The 26868-nt window shown below is 39.9% G+C and overlaps 1 protein-coding gene and 1 long non-coding RNA gene across 3 annotated transcripts in view; one reads left to right on the plus strand and one right to left on the minus strand.

Moving 5' to 3' along the window:
• Positions 1-643: 643 nt before the first annotated feature.
• Positions 644-11357, plus strand: LOC115656598. Its single transcript, XR_004001701.1, has 3 exons — positions 644-806; positions 9554-9663; positions 11283-11357. It is a non-coding gene; the product is annotated as an uncharacterized LOC115656598 (long non-coding RNA).
• CPEB4 (cytoplasmic polyadenylation element binding protein 4) overlaps positions 3293-26868 on the minus strand; it is a 62701-nt gene continuing 39125 nt past the window's right edge. The window contains exons 3-9 of one of the 2 annotated variants that reach the window (XM_030573513.1): positions 21850-21873; positions 19599-19772; positions 13016-13105; positions 12126-12244; positions 11331-11445; positions 10848-11029; positions 3293-7715 (exon numbers count right to left, since the gene is read on the minus strand). In XM_030573513.1, coding sequence (XP_030429373.1) covers positions 7488-7715; positions 10848-11029; positions 11331-11445; positions 12126-12244; positions 13016-13105; positions 19599-19772; positions 21850-21873 — 932 coding nt within the window. In that variant the 3' untranslated portion in view covers positions 3293-7487. The remainder of the gene's footprint in view (positions 7716-10847; positions 11030-11330; positions 11446-12125; positions 12245-13015; positions 13106-19598; positions 19773-21849; positions 21874-26868) is intronic. The other variant, XM_030573515.1, reaches the window with a different exon arrangement.

Below are 26868 nucleotides of genomic sequence, written 5' to 3' on the forward strand. Positions count from 1 at the left end.
TTCTCTTCAGAACCACCTCTAAATGGGGATTTAGGATGTAATCTGTTTAAATAATCAATTCAGTCTTTTTTCCAAATTAAATTTCTACAACTGAAGACAGCTGCATGTATAGTCTCACCCTGGAGAATGCTTATATAATCAATCAGCTTATTTTACACCTTGGAAGAGATGTCAGTGTTTTTCCCTCATCTGTCCTTTCTGATGCTATTTATCTTTGATTTCCAGTAGGGAAGCAGTGTGCTTTTTGGACTGTGGTCTGAGCAGGCTTTCATAGCACTGAATAAATAGCAGCTGAAGATTCATGACAGACATTTGCTAAACAGTTTCTTCTGAGCAATCAGTCTGGCAGCAAAAAGTCTTTTTTTAAAAGTATACCATTTGATGAAAATCTACACTATAGGTTTGTCTTCCCCTCCAAAATGAATCTCTCTCAACTGATGTGGAAAAATATCAGTTGTCAGTGAATGTGGTATCCCAGAGAAAAACGTGATTTACTGTTGTGTTCAATGAACAGTCTGTGTGAAGGAAAATACTTTCCAAAGATTTATGTGCTGAGGTGGTGTTGGAGTTCTACCCATCATCAAGTGCATCACCACCTTCTAATGTCTGCCCATGATATTTCATTTTAATTGTTTCAGGAGATAATCAGTTTCAAAAGGACCTTGATATATCTGCTTCCCTAGAAAGCTGCTTCTGAGCAAGTCAACTTCTGCAACAGATAGCAAAAGCGACAACTTTCCTTTTGCAACGTGTATGATCTTTGAGCAATCACTTCAACTCATTGTGCCGGCTTCCTTATAATACAGGTAATAGTGCGTATGTACCACATCTGAGTGCTATGAGGTTTAGTTCAGCAAGTTTATAAAGTAATTGAAGATGCTCAGATGGAAGGAGCTAAAGACAAAGTTTAACATCACAACTAAAATATTCCCCCCCCCCCCCCGAGTCAGTTTAGTTCAGTGTTTCCATTTCAGTCAACTTTTTGCATCTGGCTTTGCCATATGAATTCCTATGAAACAGACGCTGTTTGGGAAGGAAGACTACTGATACAGCATCAGAAGATAACAGAAGTTCACATTCAGGGACTAAGCTTCCTTTAAGTTCATTATACAATTTTTTTTTAAATTACTTGTAGATAAAGCATCCCCCCGTTACCCCCCCAACACACACACTTTCTAAAAGATTATTTTCTCTTGAAAGTGGGTGTTAGGCTGTTGTGCTAATTTTTTCTTTTGGTTAGTCAAACCATCTCTAGTCCATAACAAAACAGTAACAAAGGAAAAGGAGCTATAATTAATACTTATGTAAAGAGCCAAGTCACATGCCAGAGCATGGTTGATGCTGTCTGGGACTCTTTGACTGGCATGAAATGCTGTAATGAGGAATTCATTACTAAGGAGACATTCAAATTTTTCTGTAAATTTGTGCTTATGACCCAATTAGACGGCTGACTGTTGTCTTTAAAGTATCTGTTTTGCGGGGATGGGTGACAAACCAGTTCGTTGAGGGTCTCTCAGTATTAAGTCTATTAATGAAAACTTTGCTTAAACAGTACATTGCTTAAAAGCATTAACTTTTCCCTATGTACACATCATCTCAAGCCAACGTGAGTGGACCTCAATCCTGCAAGGTGTTGAGCAGCCTCAGCTGCCAATGGAAATTAAAAGTTGCCCAGTACCTCATACGAGATGCTCAGCACTTGGCAGGACAGAGCCTCTTAAATTGAAACCTATATACCGAAATCATGGTATAGGAAATTAATTGCTCAGATGAGCAGCTTATTTACATGCAGTGAGTAGGATTGTGGGGAACAGAGCTATCACAAAAGGCATGGATTTGATTCTTTTGCTGGCAAAATAGTCTCTTATTTTGGAGAGTTTCTGTATTTTCTTGGGAGGCATGCACACATATTCCAATGCATGGTTCCACCAGGTGGAAAGCAACTTCCTTACTGGACAATTCAGATTCTCCAAAGTTTGGATATTCTTAGCACAGTAAGAATGCTTAAGCTATTTGGGGGATCCAGGGTGCTGAAATGGTGCCAATTAAAATCCCTTGTGAGGCTCCTTCAGAATGTTCCTTGTGAGACAGAGATAATAGAAGCTACAGCCCTACATGTCTAAATTTTAGGGCAGGTCTACACTATTGGGGGAAAGTCGATCTAAGCTATGCAATTTGAGTTACCTTAGTAGCATAACAAGTCGACATAGCTTAGATCTCCTTACCACGGGGTCCACACTAAACTATGTCCATGGGAGATGCTCTCCTGTTGACTCCTCTTACTCTTCTCATTCTGGTGGAGTACTGGAGTCAATGGGAGAGCGATCTGTGCTCAATTTAGCGGGTCTTCACTAGACCTGCTAAATTGACCCCAGTGGATCGATTGCCACAGTGTCTAAAGCTTTTTATAAAAAGCTTTAGTCTTTTTCCCCTCAAGGAGCTTCAAAGCGTGTTAGGGGTTGAGGTGAATCTACAAGGGCCTTTGTCTGTCCATTCCACGATTGGCTCTAGCCCAGATTTGGCCAAGCCTTTTTGACATGGTCCGCACAGTCGCTTCTGAGGCTCTGCATTGCCAATGGCTCAGGGCTGTTCTCCTCATTAGATGTGTTGCCTGCCCACTTAGGTTTAATTTTCAGCAAACATTCCATTATTTCTGCTTTATCCTGGGCTTGTCTTTGTCCCTGTCCCTGTTCATTACTAGCAGAAGGGCAGCAAGTGGAAGCAGGACATTGAACATTTGGCTACTACTCTTTGGCCTGGTTTACATGCTGAAGACTGCACAAATAAAAATAGACACTGAGGTGCTGAGTCTGCTTGAGGGTCACTGCAAAGTCACATGAAATTCCAGCCAGTGATCTCACACTTCCACCAACCATCAGATTCACAAAATATAAACCACTATTCAGCTCTCAAGACTGTTCTCACAGCACAGTTAGAGGATAACCTGATTCAAAATGGCTCACACCTGCAGTCCTCTTCAGGCAATGCTCCCAAATTATGGGCTTGATTTTGTAGTGTTGAGCAGCCTCTACTCATGCTGATTTCATTGAGGGCACCAGCAGTTTTTACCACCCTATAGCATCAAGCTTTAAGTCCACAGAAGTTTTGACTTGAGTATGGACTGCAGGATTTGGCCCTACGGATGTAGCACATTATATACACAGACATGTCTGTGCACTCCATCAAAATCACATTCCAGGCCCTACCCAACTTCAACCAGACAAACAATAAAACAGTGTTTCCACAAATAGCTGCTGCTTTTAGTATTTTAAAATAAAAAAAAGTTAAGAAATTTGAATTAAAAGTTTTATTCATTCAACATCTCACATTACAAATATTTAAAAATTATATGCATACTGGTATAAATAGTCATTTGCAAACTATTTAATAACATTAATTTTCCACTAGCACTTCAACAAATGAACTCTTTAAAAAAAAAGTAACTTGTGTTATATAACTTAGAATAGAACATACAAAAATATGAACTTAAATGTGAAAATTACTTTAATAAAAAATGAATTACCCTTATTTAAAATGCTATAATAAATACTACAACCTCCCCATACACAGTAAAAACTATATGGAAATTCAGCCAAGTAGTACAATTAACTGACATACTTAAATAACTTTTCCTTCTGATAATATGAGCAATACATTGGGGGAAAAACATATTAGGGATTAGTAAAAACTAGACACCCACTTGCTAAAAGTTTCACGTCCAAAAAATATAACAAAAAATCTGATGAAAATTATAAAAACTAATTATACTTTAAAATTTAAAAATATAAAAAATAAAACAGTTGAATACAATATTGTCCCAATTCTTACAATGCTATCAATCACAGTAGCTTTAAAATAAGATAATAAAATAAAGCAAATGACCAAACCTCTTTTATTCCTTTTTTTAAAAATAATCTCAAATTTACATTAGTAGAAAGATTGATTTCTGATTCTTTTCTTTAGAAACACCAGCAAGAAAGAGAATTTACTAGAACAGTAGAAAATGACATTTTTAAATGTCTGCAATTAAAAACAAAGAATTACACTGCAAAGATCTTCCAGAAGTCTGAAATAAGTATTGCACATAACTTGAAGTTAACTTGCCACAATTCATCACATTCAAGTTTTAAATCACCTTTTAAACAGAAGGTTTTAACTCTTCAAAAACAAAAGGGGTGAATTATCAAGTCTTTCCAACAGCATCCTTACAAAACGCTAGATTCATTCACTGCAAGTTTCAAATTTGCATTCTGCAGAGGTCTGTGTATGGAGAAGTATATACTATACCAAAAAGCACGGGGCAGTGGGGGTCCTTTACATATAAAGTAATCAGAAACACTTTATTTTACACTGCAAAAATAACCATGTAATTACTCTGTAACTACATTGTAAATACATGGCCAGTGCCATGCTAGCATGATAGAACTACAGGCTTAACCCTTTTGCAAACTGAAGTGATACCCTAAGATTTGTAAAACTAATTGCATGTTAATTATGTTTGGAGTGACATGGTAACTCCAACTCCAAATCCCATGTAATCGGAAGGACATGTAATCACTGTCTTAAGTACAGAGTAATATATGTAATTGTTTATGCCCTGTAAATTGAAGTGTAACCAAATAATCTGTAAACACGCTTGTCACACAATCACAAGTGAATATTAGTAGAATAACAATTTCTTACATTAGTCATGCATACTAACATTACATGCCTGCCACATAGCAGGCTTGCTTTTATTTCTTTAAATATAATTTAAAAGAGCAGACACCTTTCTGCATCAAACACCTAACATCAATTTATTAATATTAAAAATGGCTAAACATTCACCAAAAACATCTGCATTTGTGTATAATTTTTAAAAACTTAGTAAGAAGCAGTAGACAATTTTGATGTTACTTTACTTTTAAATTTCTACACTACATTTATGCATTTAATTTTTGAGGGTCTAAAGACTGTCATTTGTCACTTTCATGCTTTTTTTCTTCTTTAGTTCTCAACTTTACATATACTATTTCTTAAATTATATGTACACCAAATACATGGTGCTGGGCTAAGATGTTTAAGCAACATGCTTTCTTTTCTCTGCAGATTCTAAAATAGCATTGCCAGTGCACAACATCCATAATTCAAAATGTATGCAGAGCACTGAAATGTATAAAAAGCAGAATATAAGAAAATAAAATTTATTAAAATTATTTATATTAAAAAATGAAGTATATGAAGATCTCTCAGTAATAAAAGTACAAAAAGCTACTCTTTGCAATATGAAAAATTGAGGTATTGCATAAAGAGATATCCCGTCAGTGAAAAGTGTGCCTAAAAATGCTCACTGTTGGAAAAACAAGATATACAAAAGTAGTGCATAACAAATATACATTATGTGCATGACAAAATAAGTTAGCTACAAAAACACTGTACCGAAATTCAGCAGGTCATGTACAAAGGGAAAATTATTATTCAAAGCTAGTTCTCAAACAGTGTTATTTCTTGTAATGGTAACCCATCTCACCTGTTTATTGGGTAGGAACGGCACAATAGCACACCCCAAGCCATCTAACAAGCATTTAAAAAAATTAAAAGGAACATTCCAACTATAATTATGGACTTCAGAGAAAAAAAAGTCCCTGACAATCTACACAAGAGCACTCTCTATTTGCATTACTGTTGTCAATATTTTCAGGGATTTCATTAAAAGCAGCTCCCTTTCTTTACTTGACTAGTAGACAGCAAATGTCTCCATTTTGACCTTTGGAACTTAAGGTATAGTTCATTAAAGCCTGTATTGAAAATAAAAACTGCTTCTCATAAAGATAATTTTGCGGGTTAAGGGGCTCACAGAGTAGATGTTTTCTGCAGCGCTGAGGCAAATCTTTGGTTTGAGAGAATCTAGGATGGTACCATGCCAGTCAGACAATTTAGAAGATTGCCGTTGGATTGGTTTGTTTTGCACACTGCTACACAATCATTTTAAAAGTTGACCAGGGCATTAGTTAAAAATCAGGTCTGGAAGTCTATGCCCCTTCCAGGGCATCAAGAGACTATTTCAAACAACCCCCCAACCTGACCCCTAAGCATTCAGTTACCATGTATTGTGTTAATGCTTCTCCAGCTGGAATTTATTTATAATAAAGCATGCATTAACTTAGCAAAGTTGGCACTTCAGACACCTGTAATTCTTTATTTTCCCATGCTAAGTTCTGAAGAAAAGGATTCTTAGTTAGGATTCTCTCTATAGGAAGAGTAAAATAGGCATATGCCTCTTTGCACAGATTTACCCACTTATTAGTTCAGCAAACAGTGCAAAACAGACTTAGAGACTACTTAGCTTTGTCCTATTTATGCTTTCTACCTTATAGCTAGCTACGTTAGAGGACATTAAAACTGACTTTACATCCAAGAGTAAAACCAATTAGCAGCCAATTTTTAGTCTGTGATATAGTGGAATACCAGAACTTAGATAAAATCATGATATCCTTGAGGTATCTTATTTTTCATGTCAAAATGGAGAGCAAAGGCTGGCCCCTGATGAATGTTAGTATATTAGGATATAGAGTTATATATAACCATCAAAAATAAAATCTATACATTTGTCCTTCAGGACAGGAAATGCCAGTTTACCAGTTGTTGTTATTCTAGCTTTGGTAGGATTTCTAGGGCAGTAACCAGACAATTGAGTTCTCTCTCTTCTTAATGAAAAGTAATAAGTGCACCCTCCCCCCAACACTCCACTCAGTAGTAATTTTACCCAACTTTTATATTTGGGAACCTTTAAAAGGTAATTGTTTTGATAAAATATACTATGATCTGCCTATTTGATTAGTACTTTGGATGTGGTTGGAAGTCGGAGACATGGTGAGATATATCCTGTGCTAAAAATTCAGCCTCAATGCCCTTAACATAAGTAAAAATAATTGTTATAATGCTGCTTCAACCCTGCTCATGCATTTTTGTTGCTTTAAACATGCTCTTTCCTAGGCAGTTGCTAGTTTCTTCCATTGCTGTAAAATTTAACTGTAAGAAAAGGCAAAAAACAGGCTTCCCTTGGCGGGGCAAAGGAGGGGAGCGTCCAAACAGACTGATAGTGTTATTGTTGCATGGTTATTTTAATAAAAGTATTCTTATGTTTTTTATTAACAATAATTTAATTAAAAAAACAAAATACTCTATTTCATTTCTCTTTTAACTTTTTTTCACTCCTCTATGAAAACACTGCATGAAGTAAATGTCCTCTTGATACCAAAGACAAGAGGATGTAACTTACACGCAACATGTTATCAATACGAAAAGGAGTTCCCAATACAGTTTTCAATGACAAGATTCTACAAAATACCCATATGATAGGTCATTCTTTCATTATACTATTGTTAAATTACAGACTACTACAAAAGGACATGCTATCTTGAATAAGGGGGATGGTGGGGAGGGGATCAGGATAACAGAAGAGTGCACTTATTTTGAGGCCTGCATATGAGCACTGCAGTAATCTTTTAGTTCCAGCGGAATGAAATATGTCTTGGGCGATCTCCTCCCTCCTTCACCAGGGGCTTGTGGAATTCCCTGCCAGCGCGTGAATGGATAGCAGCCCAGCAATATTCACAGTAATACTGCAGACAGGTAACATTAGCACAGAAAAATGGAGCAAATTTTCCACCACAACGGGCCCCCTGACATTCATCACACAGCTGATCATCCAAGACATATGGCTTAACTTCCACCTGCATTCAAAAAACAAGAAAGTTTACAATATACTTAGCAACTGTGCAGGTGATACTCTCCATGTATGCTGTTTTTGGTTGAGAGTCAGTTTAAGAAAGGAACTAGCTGCTGAAAATCAATGTTGCACAAGCAGTTGCACAAGCAGGTGAATCAACTTGTTTTGTTCGACCACTTGTGTGAACAGATTCATATTAAAATCAAAGGAGGATGCTGGGGATTTATTTTAAATATAGTTACAAGCATTATTGTTCGCAAAATTCCCTTTCAGCCAGGAATGTAAATTATTTACACAACATTAAAATCGCAACTTAAGCACTCAAACATTTGACAAGTCCAAAGTCCATATTTCCACTTATTTGCGAGTTTCATTCACACCTTTAACAACAAATGCTACATTGAGTTTTGTGTTTTCCTTTGGTACTTCAACTTAGTCCAGTCAGCAGTAGGAGATGTAACTGATCTACTTGTTTACTATTAGTGAGACTAGAACAGGATAGATAACACAACTGACATCAAGGACAAGATTCTGAGCAGTAATCTAGCCCCTATGTGCCACTTTGGCACAGGAAAAAAATGCAGAAAGCACACAGATCTTCCTAGCTAAGGATTCTCTTGCTATAGAAGAGTTCTGACTACTGTATACGTAGTTCCCATGCCAATCCCTATATATGGAACAAGGAGGGGTAGGGAAAGGACCATGGTCAGAGCATGCTACACTCTTGCAATTCCCAGCTAAAGATGACCCACTGGGGATCCACCAGCTGGCATATTTTGTAGTAGCCTAGAGAGGCTTCTCTAAAGTACACTGGGGACAGGTCCAAGATAGAATAGGCCCCAGATTCAGGGAACTGCATCCAGCTCTATTGTGGTTCCTCCTCTCACCTGCATCCAAAGGAAGCCAGTCACCACCGAGAATTTAATCTCTCTCTCTCACTAGCCAGCAGAACTGCCAGTTTCATTTTGAGAAAGTAGTACAAGTGAGCATAGAGCCAACAAGCTCCCTTTTGAAGATGTGAAGGGACGATGTGAACTGATGCCAACTATATTCTTGCCACCCTCATTGTTAGACACAGAAAGCTGGGGAAGAAAATCCTATTGACACTCTGTAGCCTCCTTTTTCTTAAGTGAAGGAGTAATGGGGAGAACCTTTCCAGGTTCCAAGAGAAGGTCAAATATGCAATCAGTGTTACCTAGTACTGTATATCTGGAAGAATACGAATGTTTTGATGCTCATCTCTAAAGTCTAGCAGTGCTTAGTTTTATTTAGTAACAATACCATTCAGCATTTATTAACCATTTGTACATTCAAAGTGTTCTTCTAATGAATGCTCCCAGCATCTATTATCATCCCATTTCTTTTTAATCACAAATGGGGAAACTGAGGCAGGGGGGATGGACCTGATTGTAAAATCTTTACTCATAATATCAAGGACTTACTCAGATGAACAGTCCCACGGGCTTCAGTGGGACTACTCACCCACATTCTCACTTATGCAAGCAGAGGTTGCACAACTGGGCCTTAAGTGATTTGTTCAAAACCACAGAAGGAATCCATATCAGAACTAAGATTAGAACAAAGGAGTTCCTGATTCCCAGTGCCATTCTCAAATCACTGAAAGACCACCACCTGTCTGCACAGACTTTGAGCCCAGAGTGGAAGGAAAATTATAAGAGCAGTTCTGTCATCCAATGATAATGAGAGACTGCTGGAGTTTTAGGGAAAGTTTTTCAAAGAGAAAATGAGAGAATAACCAACTGCAGAAAGAAAAACTTGAGATGTAGCACGAAATGGAGCCAAGAGTGGCGGTAATGACCTGAAAGTCTGTTTCATTTATAGTCCAGAACACTGAAACCTTTCAGACGACCAAACTGGGTTTCTTACATGTGAAGCAGAGACAACAGGCAGAGGTGCACACCGTGTTGATACAACTGGCACACTAATTTCAGGTATGTTAGAGTGAGGACAACTGTGCTCCTTTAATTGTCTCCTTTAAAAAGTTAACTTGACATAACAAAATACAGAAAACTGCTAAGGCAGGTGGGAAGGGTTTTTATGAGGCTATACCAGAATATTGACAGTATGCTGTACTGTGCACTCCTATGATGCTCTTATGAGAACATTCCCAAAATTTCTTGCCTCAGCAGTCACCTACTGGGGTCAGGGAGGGATTTTTCCTTCCCTCAATGTATTTCTGCTGTTGTTGGGTGGGGTGATTTTTTTTTAGTTCTCCTTCCTCTGAAGCACCAGAGATGGTCACCATTGGAGATGGGGCACTGGATGAGGTAGGCCAGTGCTCTGAGGTGGCACGGATCAGTCTCTCTCTCAGGTGCTTGGCTGGCTGGTTCTAACTCACATTTGGGGTCAGGAAGGAATTTGCCCCAAATCAGATTCAAAGTGACCTTCCCCTGACGTGTCGGTTGCCAGGACTGTGTCTATGCCACTTACCCCTGCAATGGCAGGGAATTCTCTGGCATTGGCGCATTTTAGACCCTCCTATTCTCTGCCTGTAGTATATAACCAGTCTAGTCTCCTGTGAGTTTTAACACTTTGGTCTAATTTCAGTTTCTGAGTTTAGTGTGCAGGCGATGGTTGGTGTTAGTGGCCAAAGTTATACAGGAGGTCAGACTAGATCATCTGGTGATCCCTTCTTGCCTCTGACTATCTGTATCTATATACATACATATACACACACACACACACACACACACACACACACACACACGTGCACGCACCCACCCAGCAACAGATTCTGCCTATCCTTTATGCTGGTGCACAGTGGAGGTGGGGAAAGAGCAAGAACTGCTCCCTCTTTGAAGAATGCTTCAGTCCATCCCTCTGCCCTAGCCTTTAGAGTCAGACAGCCTCGCAGTGGGAGTATTCTATACCCCTCTGAAGGGGTATGGCACCGGCATGACCCCCCTATCTGCCAGGGAGTTCAAGGAGGCTTTTTACCTCTAGGTTACCTCCCAGTGTACCATGGGCTGTGCTTACATGGCACAATCTAAATCTAAGCATGCAGTACATTTGTATGTAACATTTATAGTCTTCACAATGAAACACTGATATTTACATGGAAACAAGACATTTCTAGACAAGACACTGAACAAACAAAATGTGCTTTAGCCCTTACCCGTTTATCTATCTCTCCATGCTGCAGCTGAACAAAGCGGGCACTGATAGCAGCTATGTAACTTTGTTGATTAGAAAACGCAACCCGCCCAGCTCCTTTGGGGTATTTCAGCTCAGGATCTGTGTCTATTCCAGCATAACATACCCCTCCATACAGCCGATCCATTATCATCGCAAGCTCCACTAAAGCAGAAAAACAAACACTCAGTTAAGTAGATTTTATTTTCTAAATCCCCTTTCTGCCATTTTAAGCACTGAATATGCATGTTTATTTGTACTCCTGTGTCTACCTACAGTTGCACAGCATCAGCAATACTTACATTTTTCAAACACTAATATATATGTTTATATGCTCTCTCTCTCTCTCTACATACGTGTGCACGTGCACACGCGCTGAGATGTCCTGCTGAAATAACTCTGTGTTCTCCCAAAACAGTAAGGCTGACTGTACAACATGCCAAAGGCTGCAACACATGTACTATACCTGCTCGTAATGGCCGAGGAACACCTCCAACAAAAATAGTTTTTCGTGGATCAAGAGGCTGCGAACCATCCATCACGAAATCACTATCACTGAGATTCCAAGGTCTGATCTGAACCTATGGCCAGAAAAACTTTTTTTTACTGTTCTTAATTCAGATTAAGAGCTGAGGTAAGAATTTTAGCAATATTAACTGTCAGTTACAATGTGGCCTCTCCGATAATAAAAACTTTAAAATGGTATCAATGACTATACTTTGAATTCACTTTCAAACTGTAAACAGCAACTACCAATTAGGAGTTAATGCCAATATGCTCTATTAATGGTGACCTAAGCAGATCAGATTTCACCTTGTTATTTAACTGGTAAGAGATATACAAATTTTTCCTGTTAACATGATGCATTACCACAATCCAATCATGTTATATAAACTTGATAAATACACATGTATCCATGATGTGTGTTATTCTGATAGAATAAGCTGTACTGTAGACATTAGGCTAATCACTATCACAATAACCCAGGTCCAGCATGCAAGGCTATGCATAGTTTATTTACTCAGCAACAATGGCTGCCAACAGAGGGTCTTGACCCAGAGCCCTCTGAAATGACTGGGAGTCACTAGGCTTTGGATCAGGCCCGTAGTCACTGCAGTACCAGTACATAATGCATAACCATACCATCCACTTTGGACACTAATCTGTTTCACTGAAGTCAGAAAATATGCACGACATCTGCAGTGCACAATTTATAGCCTTATTTTATACCAACTCTAAAGTACATGAAAATGTTACCTACCGGTTTGTCTTTGATAGTGGGGCTGGAGACACAAAGGTAGAGTTTTCCATCCTCTTCAATACATGCATCAATCAGAGCCTGTACAGAGCTTTCATCTTGGAACAGCAAGAACGCATATCCTAGGTAAAAGAACAAGATGACTTGCAAGATTCCTGATGAAATTCTCAGAGATTTAGTTTTCTATAGTTTATAATATTCAGTGTCATTATTAAGGTCCAGACTATGCGCCGATCCGACATGATTACAGAGCAACGTGAGAGAGATTAACAGTAAGACACCACCAAACACACACAAATGCTCCCCTGTGCAGCCTCCCAGCATGCCTCCAAAAGCAGGAGGGAAAACAAGAGCTGTGTGCTCAGTACTCTCTCCTCCCTATCTCTTTTACACTGGTAGGGAGGAAGCAAGCAAAGAAGTGGAAACTGATTAAGCCTTGGCTCCATCCTGCCAGCACAGGTTAGTTGTGAACGTGAGGTACAAGTTCTTCCATGGGCTGCTTAGCTCTGCATTCCTCTTACACAGCGCTGATCTTTAACATTTTGCATATGATGTAGTAAATAAGAGGCTAGGCAGAGTAAAGAACAGAGAAATGAGAGGAGAGAGGCACAGAGAAAGAAAGGGGAGTCAGACAGGAAGCAAAGTAAGAGTAATTATTTTAAATGTGTATTCTCATGCACTGCTCGGCAGTCCACCTACTTGCAACATCCTGCAGGATTTGAGTTACATCATGATTTTAGGGGATATTTTCAGCATGGTAAGGGGGGCTGAGGGCGCAGTGAACATGAAGATCTTTTACACAATTAAAATTACACTTCAAATCCTCACACTTAAAAATACAGTCACTGGTTCTGCAATGGTTCTTAAAATAATGTTAACATCATGATCGTTACCTTTAGGAGGAAAATAGGATTTGCTTTCCGCCTTGTGCGGCCAATCCACAATCAAAGGACCAAAGCGACGAAAGCTAGCCGTGATCTCATCTGAGGGATGAGGAACAGAGAGATAAAAAGGAGCATAAACAGAAGTTAAAACCTACTGAACATAAAACCCTGGAGAATCTGGATTTCAGGTAATATTTTTCCTAACCTATAAACAAATATCAGATCGCTGATAATGTTTACTGAGGGAAGGGGACTCTTCATGGCACATCAGAACATACATTAAATAGTGAGGAAAACAGTTCAAAGATCAAGGTTTTGTCTCTTTATTAATGGTTACAAATAAAGGCCTGCAGCCCCGTAAGTCACAGGAATGAAATCAATCTAAATAGCTACCATATCCTAGCTTCAGGCATTCTCCCACAAAGAGTTCAAAGTCCGAATCCTTGACTGACTGCTTAGCAGTAAATTCTGCCAATCTGCCTTGCAATCACAAACGGTTTGGAGAAAAGGACAGGGAATACCCAGGCCCAGTCAAGCGTGTTCACATCACATGCTTGTGCCACATCTGTCTGCATTATCTGAGTTTGACCTCAGACTGACTAACAGTAATGCTTGCAGAATGCAGTTATGTAATAGCTATAGGAAAGACTGCAGAGAACACACAGTAGTGTAAAGGAAGCAACTGCAGCACCCATTTCAAATCCTCCTTCCATTTCAATATTCTGCTAAAATAATTTATATTTGCTAATCCTGTAAAAATATTCCACTAATTATGGCATTTGTTCTTTTTGAGCTTGGGTAATTTTTCTCCCTTAAGTAGAATGGTTGCTAGTAATAAGAAGCTTCTGAACAAGAAACACCTGTGTATAAAGTTCAAGGAGGGGTAAAATTTCCTATTACTGACGAGGCATCTGCAAGTTTTAAGTAGACTATGTTAGCACCTAGGTGCTACAATACATTAAAAATACCTAGAAAAATGTTTTGTCATTCATCCCTTCATCACACTAAACAATTTTTTCCATAGAAATTACAAGGCAACTTCCTGGATTCCCCCCCATTTTCTATTCTTTTATTGATCTCTTCCCTCAAAGACATTACAACAATCTTCCTTCACTTGGGGCTGGTCACTGACAATTTGTACAGAGAAGCAGAGACACAGAGGGCAGAGCAGTGCTTTGCAGGAGTCCCAGCCTCTCCTAACCTGGGAGAGAAAAAGAGTTCTTGTGACTGCAGGACTGATTTCCATCAGCTATTTTTATGATATTACGTATTATGTATTTATAACATGTAGGGGGTTTTCCCATCCATCTTAAATTGTTAAAAACCTGGAAAAGTGTCACCAATTTTGTGTTTTTCAATCTGGCCAACACGAGAGGGTTTTTTTGTGATATTTTTAGTGGAACAAAAGTTGACTAACTTTGGTATTGACAGTTTTCTTTGTTTGTGCCCGAGGGTCATCAGGAATGTATATTGCAATGGAAATGTGTCAGGGTTACATGCTGATGTAGACAGACACAGTGAGCTCACCACTTTGTAACTTTGTAGGCATACTTAAAATTGGTCTCCATTCTGGACAGCACTTAAACATGTGCCCAATTTTAAAGTATATGCTTAAATGTTCTCCTGAACTGGGACCAGAAGGACTTTAAAATTTTTCAGTGGTGAGGTGGATTTAAATTGTATCTATATGGACTGTGGTCCTTATTCTAGTTCATTTTGGGGGGATGGGTGGCGGAAGAGGAAGACAACACAGAACATTTCTTCAAGGAACTGAACTTATTTCACATAGGTTGAACAAAGGCAACACAACTGTGGTAAGCCTAGTCCTACACAAAATGAACTGTTCACATGCCCACCTGGTTTCATAAGATAATAAAAATTTTTTAAAAAAAGCCAATACCTGGGAATAAAGAACACATTCCCCAAGAATGTTCTATTGCAAATGTCATATTAAACTTGACCTTTTAATTGCTAAAGCATATTCAGTGGTAACCATGGTGAAAGTAGCTTATGTTTGACAGGGACATCAGACTGTCACATCACAGTGATTTACGGTGCAACATATTACCACCTTTTTGACTGAAATACAAGAAGTCTAGATTAAAATAATGTTCTGGTTAAGAAAAATCCACAGAACACTAACTTTCTTGACTGCAGCTGCCACCGTGCTCTAACTACAGCCCCTCTCTTGCTTAGACACCATGAGAGGCACGATTTCTTTGTCAGAGGGGGCACTGCAACACTAAGAGTATGTCTATACTACCCGCTGGATTGGCAGGCAGTAATCGATCGGTTAATCGATGCCTCTACTCCACCTCGGCAGGAGGAGTAAGCAGCGTCGACAGGGGAGCCGCGGCAGTCAACTTGCTGCCATAAGGACGGCCAGGTTAAGTCGAACTAAGATACTTTGACATCAGCTACACGAATAGCGTAGCTGAAGTTGCTTATCTTAGATCAATCCTCCCACCCCCAACCCAGTAGAGACCAGCCCTAAGGCTATGACAACATTAGCAAGCTTCCAGCAGCACAGCTGTACCAATGCAGCTGTGCCACTGTAAGACCTCGTGTAGCCTCTCTATGATGATGGGAGAGAGCTCTACGATAGACATAATTTAACCGCTCCCAACCAGCAGTGGTAGCTATATCGGCAGGACAGCTTCTCCCACTGACACAGCACTGTGCACACTACCAGTTATGCTGACATAATTTATGTTGCTCAGGGGGGTGTTTTTTTCACACCCCTGAGCAACACAAGTTTTGCAGACATAAGTGGTAGTGCAGCCATGGCCTTACTGCTGCTACATACCATGAGTGTTTCTTTACACAAACACTGCAGTGTCCCTCAACCCCCAATATTCATGTTGAATTCACCAAACATTCTTGGCTTCTCACAAAAATTAAGTGTCTTTGCACGGATTCCTGTGACTCAGTTCTTACCATCCACTGGGGTGACAGGCTACCACTGGACATAACCACTGTCAAAAGCTGCCACAGAATAGAAAACACTTTACATATGGAGCTGAATGAAGAGCCAAAACCTAAATGACTGTACAAACCTAATAGAACTACTGGTAATATTACTCCTACTCTTAAGTTTCTGAAGCCCATTAGAAGAATATTTTGAAATGGGTTTCATGAGGAGAAGGATAACTTAGTTCCTTATCTTCCAGCTGTTTTTCAGTTTGAAACATATGATTCAAGTGATTTAATATACTTTTACCCCGATATAACGCAGTCCTCCGGAGCCAAAAAATCTTACCGTGCTACAGGTGAGACCGCATCATATCGAACTTGCTTTGGCCCCCCCGCTCCTTGTCCCCTGACTGCCCCCTACAGAGATCCCCATTTCTAATCACCCCCAGAACCCCACCCCCTACCCAACCTTCCTGCTCCCTGTCCCCGACCCCTGTTCACACACCCCAACACCTGATAGGCACTCACCAGCTGCGGCGGGAAGCGGAGCAGCCTGACCCCAGCCCGCCAGCTGGCACTCTGCTTCCCACTGCCAGTGTGTGCAGGGAGGTTGCAGAAGGACGCTCCCCATGCTCACCTGCGGCAGGAAGCGAAGCACCGTGGCCCCAGCCCACTCCACTTTCCTTGCCCCGGCCCCAGCCGCATCGCTGGGGGGGTTAGGGAAAGGTCCTGCACTCACCGACGATGGCAGAAGCAGAGCAGCCTGGCCCCAGTCTGCTCCACTCCACTAGCTCCCAGCCATGGCGCTGCACTTCCCGCTGACAGTGAGTGCAGGGAGGCTGGGGAAAGGACGCCCCCCATACTCACCTCCAGCAGGAAGCAGAGTGCTGCAGCCCCAGCCCGCTCCGCTTTCCTGCCCCGGAGGGGGTGTGTGCGCGTGTGTGTGCACGTGAGAGAGAGAGAGAGAGAGGTCCTGCACTCACCGGCAGCAGTAGAAGCAGAGCAGCCCGGCCCAGCCCGCTCCACTCCACCAGCTGCGGCCAGCCGCTTCCCACCACAGGTGAGTACAGGGACCTTCCTTTCCCCAACCTCCCTGCACTCACTGGTGTTGAGAAGCAGAGTGCCGCGGCTGGGAGCTGATCCGCCGGAGTGCTGCTTTACCGCATTGTATGCGAACCCATGTTATATCGGGCCGCGTTATATCGGGGTAGAGGTTTATTCAAATACCAATTCAATATTGCATGTTTTCACATTTTAAAAAAAATCTAGCTCCCAAAGCTACAAATACATAAGAATCAGAATTTGGGGTTTATAAACTTTTATAAAAAGAGACAACTGTGAAAAAACAATACCCATAAAACAGCTTTTTAAAAAAGACACTTGAGAATGATACTGTGGGTATTTATTTATGCACTGATCATGGTAAGGCAGAGATAGAACAGGTATGAACCTACTGATCTTGCCCCCAATTGAAAAAGTTAACATGCTTCTAATAAGAATGATAGAAACTAGGGCTGTCAAGGGATTAAAAAAATAATCTTGTTTAATCGTGCTGTTCAACAATAATAGAATACCATTTATTTAAATATTTTGGATGTTTTCTACATTTTCAAATATATGGATTTCAATTACAACAGAATACAAAGTGTACAGTGCTCACTTTATTTTTGATTAAAAATATTTGCACTGTAAAAAAAATAGTATTTTTCAATTCGCTTAAGTACTGTAGTGCAATCTCTACCATGAAAGTTGAACTTACAAATGTAGAATTATATACAAAAAATAACTGCATTCAAAAATAAAACAATGTGAAACTTTAGAGCCTACAAGCCCATTCAGCATCAACTACTTGTTCAGCCAATTGCTCAGACAAAAAAAGTTTGTTTACATTTGCAGGAGATAATGCTGCCCACTTCTTGTTTACAATGTCACTTGAAAAATGAGAACAGGTGTTCACATGGCACTATTGTAGCCAGTGTCACAAGATATTTACATGCTAGATGTGCTAAAGATTCATGTCCCTTCATGCTTCCACCACCATTCTAGAGGATATGCATTCATGCTGATGATAGGTTCTGCTCGATAACATTTCAAAGCAGCATGGATCGATACATTCATTTTCATCATCTGAGTCAGAAGCCACCAGAAGGTTTATTTTCTTTTTTTGGTGGTTTGGGTTCTGTAGTTTCCGCATTGGAGTGTTGCTCGTAAGAGTGTTGCTCTTTTAAGACTTCTGAAAGCATGCTCCTCACCTCGTCCCTCTCAGATTTTGGAAGGCACTTCAAATTCTTAAACCTTGGTTCCAGTTCTGTAGCTATCTTTAGAAATCTCACATGGGTACCTTCTTTGCGTTTTGTCAGATTTGCAGTGAACATGTTCTTAAAAAGAACAACATGTGCTGGGTCATCATCCGAGGCTACTATAAACATGAAATGTATGGCAGAAGGTGAGTAAAACAGAGCAGGAGACATACAATTCTCCCCCAAGGAATTCAGTCACAAATTTAATTGACAATTTTTTTAAACGAGCATCATCAGCATAGAAGCATGTCTTCTGGAATGGTGGCTAAAGCATGAAGGGGCATACGAAAGTTTAGCATATCTGGCACATAAATACCTTCCAATGCCAGCTACAAAAGTATCATTCGAATGCATGTTCTCACTTTCTTTTGACATTGTAAATAAGAAGCAGGCAGCAGTATCTCCCATAAATGTAAACAAACTTGTTTGTCTTAACGATTGGCTGAACAGGAAGTTGGACTGAGTGGACTTATAAATTCTAAAGTTTTAGATAGTTTTGTTTTTAGTTCAATTATGTAATAAAAAATCTACTTTTGTAAATTGCACTTTCACAGTACTTGTATGAAGTGAATTGAAAATTAGTATTTCTTTGGTTATTTTTACAATGCAAATATTTGTAATAAAAAATAATATGAAGTTAGCACTACACTTTGTATTCTGTAATTAAAATCAATATATTTGAAAATGTAGAAGAACATCCAAAACATTTCATAAATTTCAATTGGTATTCTAATATTGTTTAACAGTCCGATTAAAACTGCAATTAAGTGATTTTTTTTCCAAATGCGATTAATCATGTGAGTTAACTACTATTAATCTACATCTCTCATAGAAACCAATTTATTTCTGTCATAAGATTTGTATTTTCTCAATGTTAAATGTTTTTGATCTAGATTAGATACAACAGCCTTAAGCATTTGAGGCATTGCATCCATCTGTCAAGACCACTGCTGCTGACCAAAGAACATTTCTAGGATAATCTCATAAACATGAAGGTCTTCGCATGGCCAGCTCCCTAGAACAGATCTGCCCCTTTTTATGGTCTAGGTCTGGGCTATATACAGTTAAAAGGAGGGGCTGGCGAAAGTACAGATTTATCACACAAACGTTAGAGCACATTAAGTCCTCATTCTCAAATTCATAACCGAAGCACTATTCCTTTTTAAAGAGCTCATATTTTTCATCTTTCAGTAACAAAGCACTTGTAGAGAGGGCTAATGGAAACAGCAGGTGTTCAGTGCTGCTCAGGATCTGGCCAACAATTTGTGTAAAAAAAAAAATCTATTATCATTCTTTAGCTTGTTAACAACAGGGTCCATTCTATAGTTTATCATTAAGTCAACATGGATTGTTCTGACTGAGCTTGTTTCTGAAAATACCTTCATCGATATCTGGTGGCAGTCCACCTACGAACACCTTGCGGGAATACCGTTCCACTCTTTCTCCATTTTGATGAGAGAAGCAGTGTGGTGATCCTAAGCCACTATGAAGAGTTTGATCCCCACGTCCATCATCCAAGAACCCGTCTTCCATTGGAAACAGTGAAGACTGACCTAAAAAAAAAAAGAAGGGAGAAAACCCATACTAATAGGACAAAGAACATATCATTTAAATATTATTAAAGAAATAATGTTCAACATTAGCAGTACATCTTCTTGTACTCTTCCCCTTTAATCAATAATGGGAAGACTAGAAACATGATCATTTTGATATTCTGCCTATTTCATTTAACCTTACCATTTCTAGTTCTACAACAATCCAAATGCCTTGTTAATTACACAGCTACAGAAAGAGGCAGTATATTTTATTAAACAAAACAAACAGCATTTTAAAAGGTCCTGAAAATCCACAATCTTTCCACAGCTAGAACTCATCTTAGCTCATTTGAGAAGTTTTGCAATTGCTATTGCCTAATTCTGCTGCCTGTTTTTTACGTAAGTAATATTTTTAAAAGACTTGCCACAGAAAGGAACATTATATAACCATAATAATTACTTTGTAGAGACTGTCCTGATTGTATATACATAACTAAAGATCTAGGACGCATACCATTTCTCAAGCAACAACTTCTTACATGCACAAGGTAATTTCACAATACAGATGAAAAAAGGATTCCCACACCAGCTAAATACATTAATCTTTTAGGTCACTCAATATCAAAATACAAACCACACACTTGGAGATAACAAGAACACTTTGATAAAAGCAGTAAGACCCACTGTAATTTCCTGTGAATGATGACTGAAGACTCATTTAAGTAACGTGTCATTCTTGGAGCAGATCAACTTTACTGAGATATTGTACAAGAAGATTCATTCATTAACTCGTTTTCTAACATGTTGCAAGCATTCTTCCTCTATTGAGACAGTCACATGTCCTTTTGCTGTAACACTTTTTGTGCATATTCCTTTACTAAAGATCTTTAACTTACAAATGCAGTTGTCTAACACAATACATTTGAATGCACATAAACTGATCCCTGCAATGATATTACTCCTTATTACAAAATACAATAACTGGAGTCACAACATATCTTGGCCAGTCCTCTACTAACACACACATTGAAAAAAGCAAGCAAATAGATGTAAGGTATGTTAAGGCTTCTAGAATAATTTTTCATTTGCCTATAGTTTGCTATATGGGGATGATATTTCAGAATTCACTATAATCTATAAAAATGGTTATCAGTGCCATTAATTTCTCTTCTTTTGTTATCCTTCATTTGTACTGTCAAATAGGTTACATACATTTACTTGATTTTAAATTAAATCAAATTATTAGAGACTGCAGATTTGACCACCTCTGAAATTCAGACATTCCATGCAAACTCAAAGTCTAATAGTGATCACACTTCAATTTTCTTCCTTAATCTACAAAATTAATATATTCAGAAAATTAAAGAACTCAATACTGACCCAGTCTTAGTTTCAGTATTCAATCTATTTTTTTAAAAATGTCTTTTACTCAAGTAACCCTTTGAAAACTGACAAAATGGAATCACACCCACTTTTAGGATTAAGTTTCTACCATTATAGCTTTCAAGGCTTTACAGTGGTTTTTTTCATTATCTGGTGCATTATCCCTTTTCATTTGTCTTATCTATTAAGACCCAAATCCTGTAGACAATTATGCATGTGAGTAACTTTGAATATCTAGGTAGTCATGATGAACACAACCACACACCAATATGCATAAACTTATTTAGTATGCGTGTTTACAGGATCCAAGCCTTTGACTATAAATCCAATGGGACAGGGCCTACATTCAGGGACCAACACAACTGTCAGCACTCAAATACAAGTAATAATAGGAATCACTTCTACAGAGTTGTCATTCATAAACAAAACACAAGAGGAAAACAGCAGCATTTTAGCTCTCTCAAGTAGTAATTCATGTAGATGACACTTAGCTACAGGATTATGCTCATCTCAACCTAGGTAGTACTATTCTGGGGAGATATTTCATTCCGTTAAAAAGTTTACCACATCATGCAGACAAACTAGTAAGCAAGCTTGGGTTAAAGTGATGGTTTCAAATCTTATCTTTTTAGGTTGCTGCTAATAACAGCTTAGTGCTATGTGCGCCATGAGACATTGTCAACATTAGAAAATTAAAGAGGAATATTGTTACCTCGCCTTCTCCCATATGTCCTTGCTGCATGTTAAATGAGAAAGAAAACAGCCTTTCAAACATTGTTATAAGGACCAAAAGATCTAATATCACCTCCTTTATAGCAGCTTAGTGGTTCTCAAGCCTTTCCATACTGAAGACCAATTAAAATGGTGTCCACAAGATTATCTCCCCCCGCCCTCCCACCCCAATCCCACACCTTCCCTGCACCACTCTGTTGGGTTACACAAATTAACATTACATCTGCAAAGGAGAGAAGCATAGTAAAGAGACTTGCTTTTTAATACAGTTCTTTTAGCATCTGGGTTACATCCTTATTTAGTGTGTGTGCTCTTCACTGCTCTCCCTGGATGTATGACTTGATTAGTAATGTACTAGGCCCTAAAGTTACTTGACACTGATTTTGCCATTCTGTGTGTTTCCTACCTCTCCAATTTTAGTGCCTCCTAAATTTGATCACAAGAATTTACAGGAAAACTCTTGATAAAAGACATACCGGATACAAAAAGGTGCCTGAATGTTTTGTTTTGTTTTTAAGTTAAGGTTGCCAAAAAGCCAGCACAAACCCTAAGAGAGTCCTTGATTAACTTACTTCTAACAGGAAACTTAATTGCTGCAAGACTGACAGACAGTCACAGTGGTGAAGTGTAACAGCTTCGTGGGCCACTGCCCTCCGCACACCTCCAGAAATCTATGGACCACAGTTCAAGAATCTTATGCACTCCCTTATTAAAACTGATGTATATACATGGTAGCTACAACTACTGTGCTCCCTCCATTTTTGTGTGCACCTTTTTGGGATGAAAGTGGAGAACGTTCTACTGCCAAACTAACTCACTCATTCCCCACTCAAAATTACACTTAAAAAATAATAATGTAGTCCAAATCCTCAACAGATAGGAAAAGAACTCGGTTCCAAAGTCTGAATTTCCTGGAGAGTACTATAACAGGTTTTGAATATATCACCAGTTTTATTTTCTTTCCTCATTCAGAATTAATCTTGCAGACCCACAAGTAGCTACAGCTGGGGTGGGCAAACTTTTTGGCCTAAGGGCCGCATCGGGTTTCGTAAATTATATGGAGGGCCGGTTCCCACCTCCTATCTCCCCCCTCCCCGGACTCCTGCGTCATCCAACCCCCAGTTCCCTGATGGCCCCTCTAGGTCCTCTGCCCCATCCACACACACCCTCCGCTCCCTCTCCCCTGACCGCGTCCAGACCCCCACTGCCCCATCCAACCCCATCCCTCATTCCTGACGGCCCCCATTCAACCCTCCCTCCTTCCTGACTCCCCTCCTCCCCTGGGACCCCTGCCCCCATTCAATCTCATTTCCCCCTGACCACCCCAACCCCTATCCATACACTCCACCCCCAGACCACCACCCCAAACTCCCCTGCCTTCTATCCAACTCCCCCTGTCCCCCGCCCCCTTACTGCGCTGCCACGCAGCACCAAGACCAGGTCACGCTAGGCTCTGCACTCAGAGCATTGTGCTGTTGGCAGAACAAGCAAGCTAGCTGGGGGGGGGGGGAGAAGAGGGAGGAGAGGAAAGTCAGGACAGCAGGGGAGGGGCTGGGGGCTAGCCTCCTGGGCCAGGAGCTTGGGGGCCTGGCAGGATGGTCCCGCTGGCCCGCCGTAGTTTGCTACAGCATCTAAATGTTTTAAACCCCCTACAAGTCATGGGTATTTAACTCATGTGCAAGAAACCATATTGATTTCGTTTACTTAAGTGTTTATTTTACATTTACTTCACTGATCCTTTTCTGATGGGGATATTCGACACACACAATTCCAATGAGAAAATATAGCTAAGCACTGGTCCTCAGTTGAGAATATAGCCACAAGTGCTTGGCACATATTTCCTGCTAAAAATAGTAGTTTACTTTTTCGGGTCTTTACAAGTACAATTTCTGTATAGTAATTAATACTGCTTTTTTGAAGTAAGAAATCTAATGTGCTCCTATAGCTCCCAAATGAGTGAAAAGCTATGACAAGCTTTTTTCCATGCAATGACCTTGCCAGTTGCTTTGCATACTGGACAGAGAGCTCAGAAGCTTTTGTAAATTTAAGAACCTAAGGTGGTTTCAAAGTGTACCCTGTCTATAAAATCATAAAATCCTGTGGTCTGTAAATTGCTAACAAAATCAAAACATACACAAACTCACTTCTCGTGAACTGACTCCTGAAAACTAGCTATTCAACATAGCTGTAATTCCTGAGACAGGCCTATGTGACACAGAGATGTAAGTCAGCAGATTCCTTGCTGCTTTGCCACCTGTATCATTACAGGCCACGTTTTCTCAGCATTACCAGTATAAAAATGCAGTTCAGCAACTAGCTGTTGGCATTTCCAGTACAAAATACTGTTGAGTAGATTCTGAGACCCAACCCTATTTTTCAGGCAGCAAGCCTCTCTCCCCTCCCCACCAACACACCAGTCTTCCCTCCCCAAAAAAGGAAATACAAGATACATTCAAAAATCACCCAGCATTATGCCTGGATTCTGTTTATGTTTTGTTTTTAATTAAAACAGTTTTCCATTGTAGTTTTCCAAATTTATTTAATCTAATCCAGTCTATTTTTGACATTTCAAAATATTCCTTAGGGGCCAGAGATTTTATTTTATTTTGTAAAGATATCCCAATGAAATGCAGACACAAAACATGTCTGCCTGCTGGGCTCAGAGCCCATTATGTCCCAGTATTTTGTGCACTTTTGGGGACGTTTTGGGGAAGACTGAAGAAATGCCTGACTAAAACTTACTAAAGCATTATTCGGTACATGACTTTTATTATTTGCTTTAAAGAAATCTGTGCTTTGAAACTGTACTAGCTAAGATTCAGCTCAAAGAAAGCCTTCTTTAAGGAAGCAGTTACCAGTGGTGCAATGTCTGTCTCCTAGTTCTTGGATAAAAGACGACCTGTCTAAATAGTTAGCACTAAAAAAAAAATGTCACTTCAGTGTTACTTTGTACAGCATCCTCTTCACTGATTACCCTAGTTTTTCTTGAATTCCTCTAAAATTTAAGTTAAAAACAACATCAAGGGCTTGGCTCATACCCAAGAAAGTTGAGTGAAGGCTGAAATTTCATCTTAAACTCATTTCATTTCACCAGAAAATTGCAATATACTGTTATATTGCATGTAAGGTCACCCACTGTTCTGAACAAGAGGGCCATAACATCTGTATCACCTAGACCAGTGGTACCCAAACTTTGTGTGTCACGGTTCCTTGTAATATAATCTGTCTGCCTTAGCCGGGCCGCGGCCTGGACTGCGAGATGGGGTCTCGGCTGAGGCTGGAATGGAGCTGTGTTGCATTCCCTCCCTGCCTCCTGTGGGGGCTGGCCCAGGCCAGAAGCAGGGCCAGGGCTGCAGCTGGGACTGTGAGATGGGGCCTAGACTGGGGACGGAGCAGCACTAGGTGGCACTCCCTCCCGAGACCATGAGATTCGGCCCCTGCTGGGGATGGAGCTGGGAGCGGGAGTGGAGCCATGGTTGGGAGCTGCAAGCAGGCTGGGGCCATGTCCAGGAGCAGAGTCAGGTGGTGCTCCCCCTCTGCCCCATGTGGGGGCTGGCGTAGGGCCTCTCCATGCCCCCCCCGAATGTTCCTCCACGCCACCTAAGGAGAGTACACACTACAGTTTGGGGACCACTGACATAGTAAATGTAACATTTTAATTTTTTTTTTTTTTTACTGTTATTAGCCCAGGAAAAATTTTTCCCAAGAAAGTAAGGCATAAGCAACTTAGTCTAAAACCAGTCATTTCCGTTCTTCTGCCCCCTCAATGTCCCCAATCACCTCCCTTCAATTTGAGTACAGTATGATTTTTGCACTTCCTCATCTTCAAGGCACTCCTCAGTGAGTCCATTTAGATCCTTGTCTCCTCAGCTATCTCCCACCTTCACTCCCTCAAGCCCAAGTGAGATTTTCAATGGTTCCTTTTGTCTACTGTCATCTCCATGCCAACTGTCATGCCTAGTATAGTCTCCAACATATGTCAAGCTCCTTCCATCTTCTTTTAGAAGCTCCAAAAAGAGGAGTATGTGGTATTACATTATGTGCCACCAATGGGCTCAGCCCTGTATGACACACAGATAGTCGTTGCCTCAGAGATCTCACAATCTAGAAGACAGCCCGACAACAGAAAATACACTGAAGAATCTAGATAAAAGGGTCACCTTAGATTTAAAGTTCCTTAAACCCCAAACCTGCAACAAACACTGTGCGGGAGAAACCCTGAGCCCATGCAGAGCCCCTCATGATTTATGTGGGGCTCCTAAAAGATATCCACTCATATGGAATAACTTGCAGGACTGGGGCCCTAATGAATTTGGCTTTATGTGTGGGCTGAATGAGGACTTGAATGAGAAGGCCGGCAGCCTAGCATTGGGAGGCTGTTCCATGTGGAAGAGGCAACATGTAAGATAGCACAAAGAGGGGAGTTGGACTGACACACAGGCTCCATTTAGCACACCAAACTCACTGATCACACACCACCCTGTCTGCCTAACACTACATCTACACTAGGAAAACAAAATATATATTTTCATACATGTTCTCTAACTCTAATTAAAATCCTAATTTAGACAGGGAAACTATGTTAGCTAGTCAAAATGAACCCTGGAGGGGTCAGCCTAAGATTTACATCGACCAACGTGTTTAAAAAAAAAATCACAATTGCCTTATCTACATTAGGATTTTAATAAGTGTCAGCTGGCATGTAAAAAACAAAAAAAACCAACTTTTTTTCTAGCCAAGACCTAAATGACACTTTTCTATATTGTAGAGTACCGTACTCACGTATGCCTTCAGTTTTGAAGGTCCTTAGGACAGCGATTCTATTCTTTGCCTAGCACACTAACCAACATAAGGCACTTGCCACTTTCTACTATAATATACTTATTATATCCATAATATGCTCTCTTTTTTCATTTTTTAATTCTGACACTGAAATAAACCAGCTTCATTAGTAAGTTTCTAGTTAATTTGAGGTCTTCAAGCACTAGGACAGGAGTAG

This window comes from Gopherus evgoodei, chromosome 8, assembly GCF_007399415.2.
Source record: "Gopherus evgoodei ecotype Sinaloan lineage chromosome 8, rGopEvg1_v1.p, whole genome shotgun sequence".
Lineage (NCBI taxonomy): Eukaryota > Metazoa > Chordata > Testudines > Testudinidae > Gopherus > Gopherus evgoodei.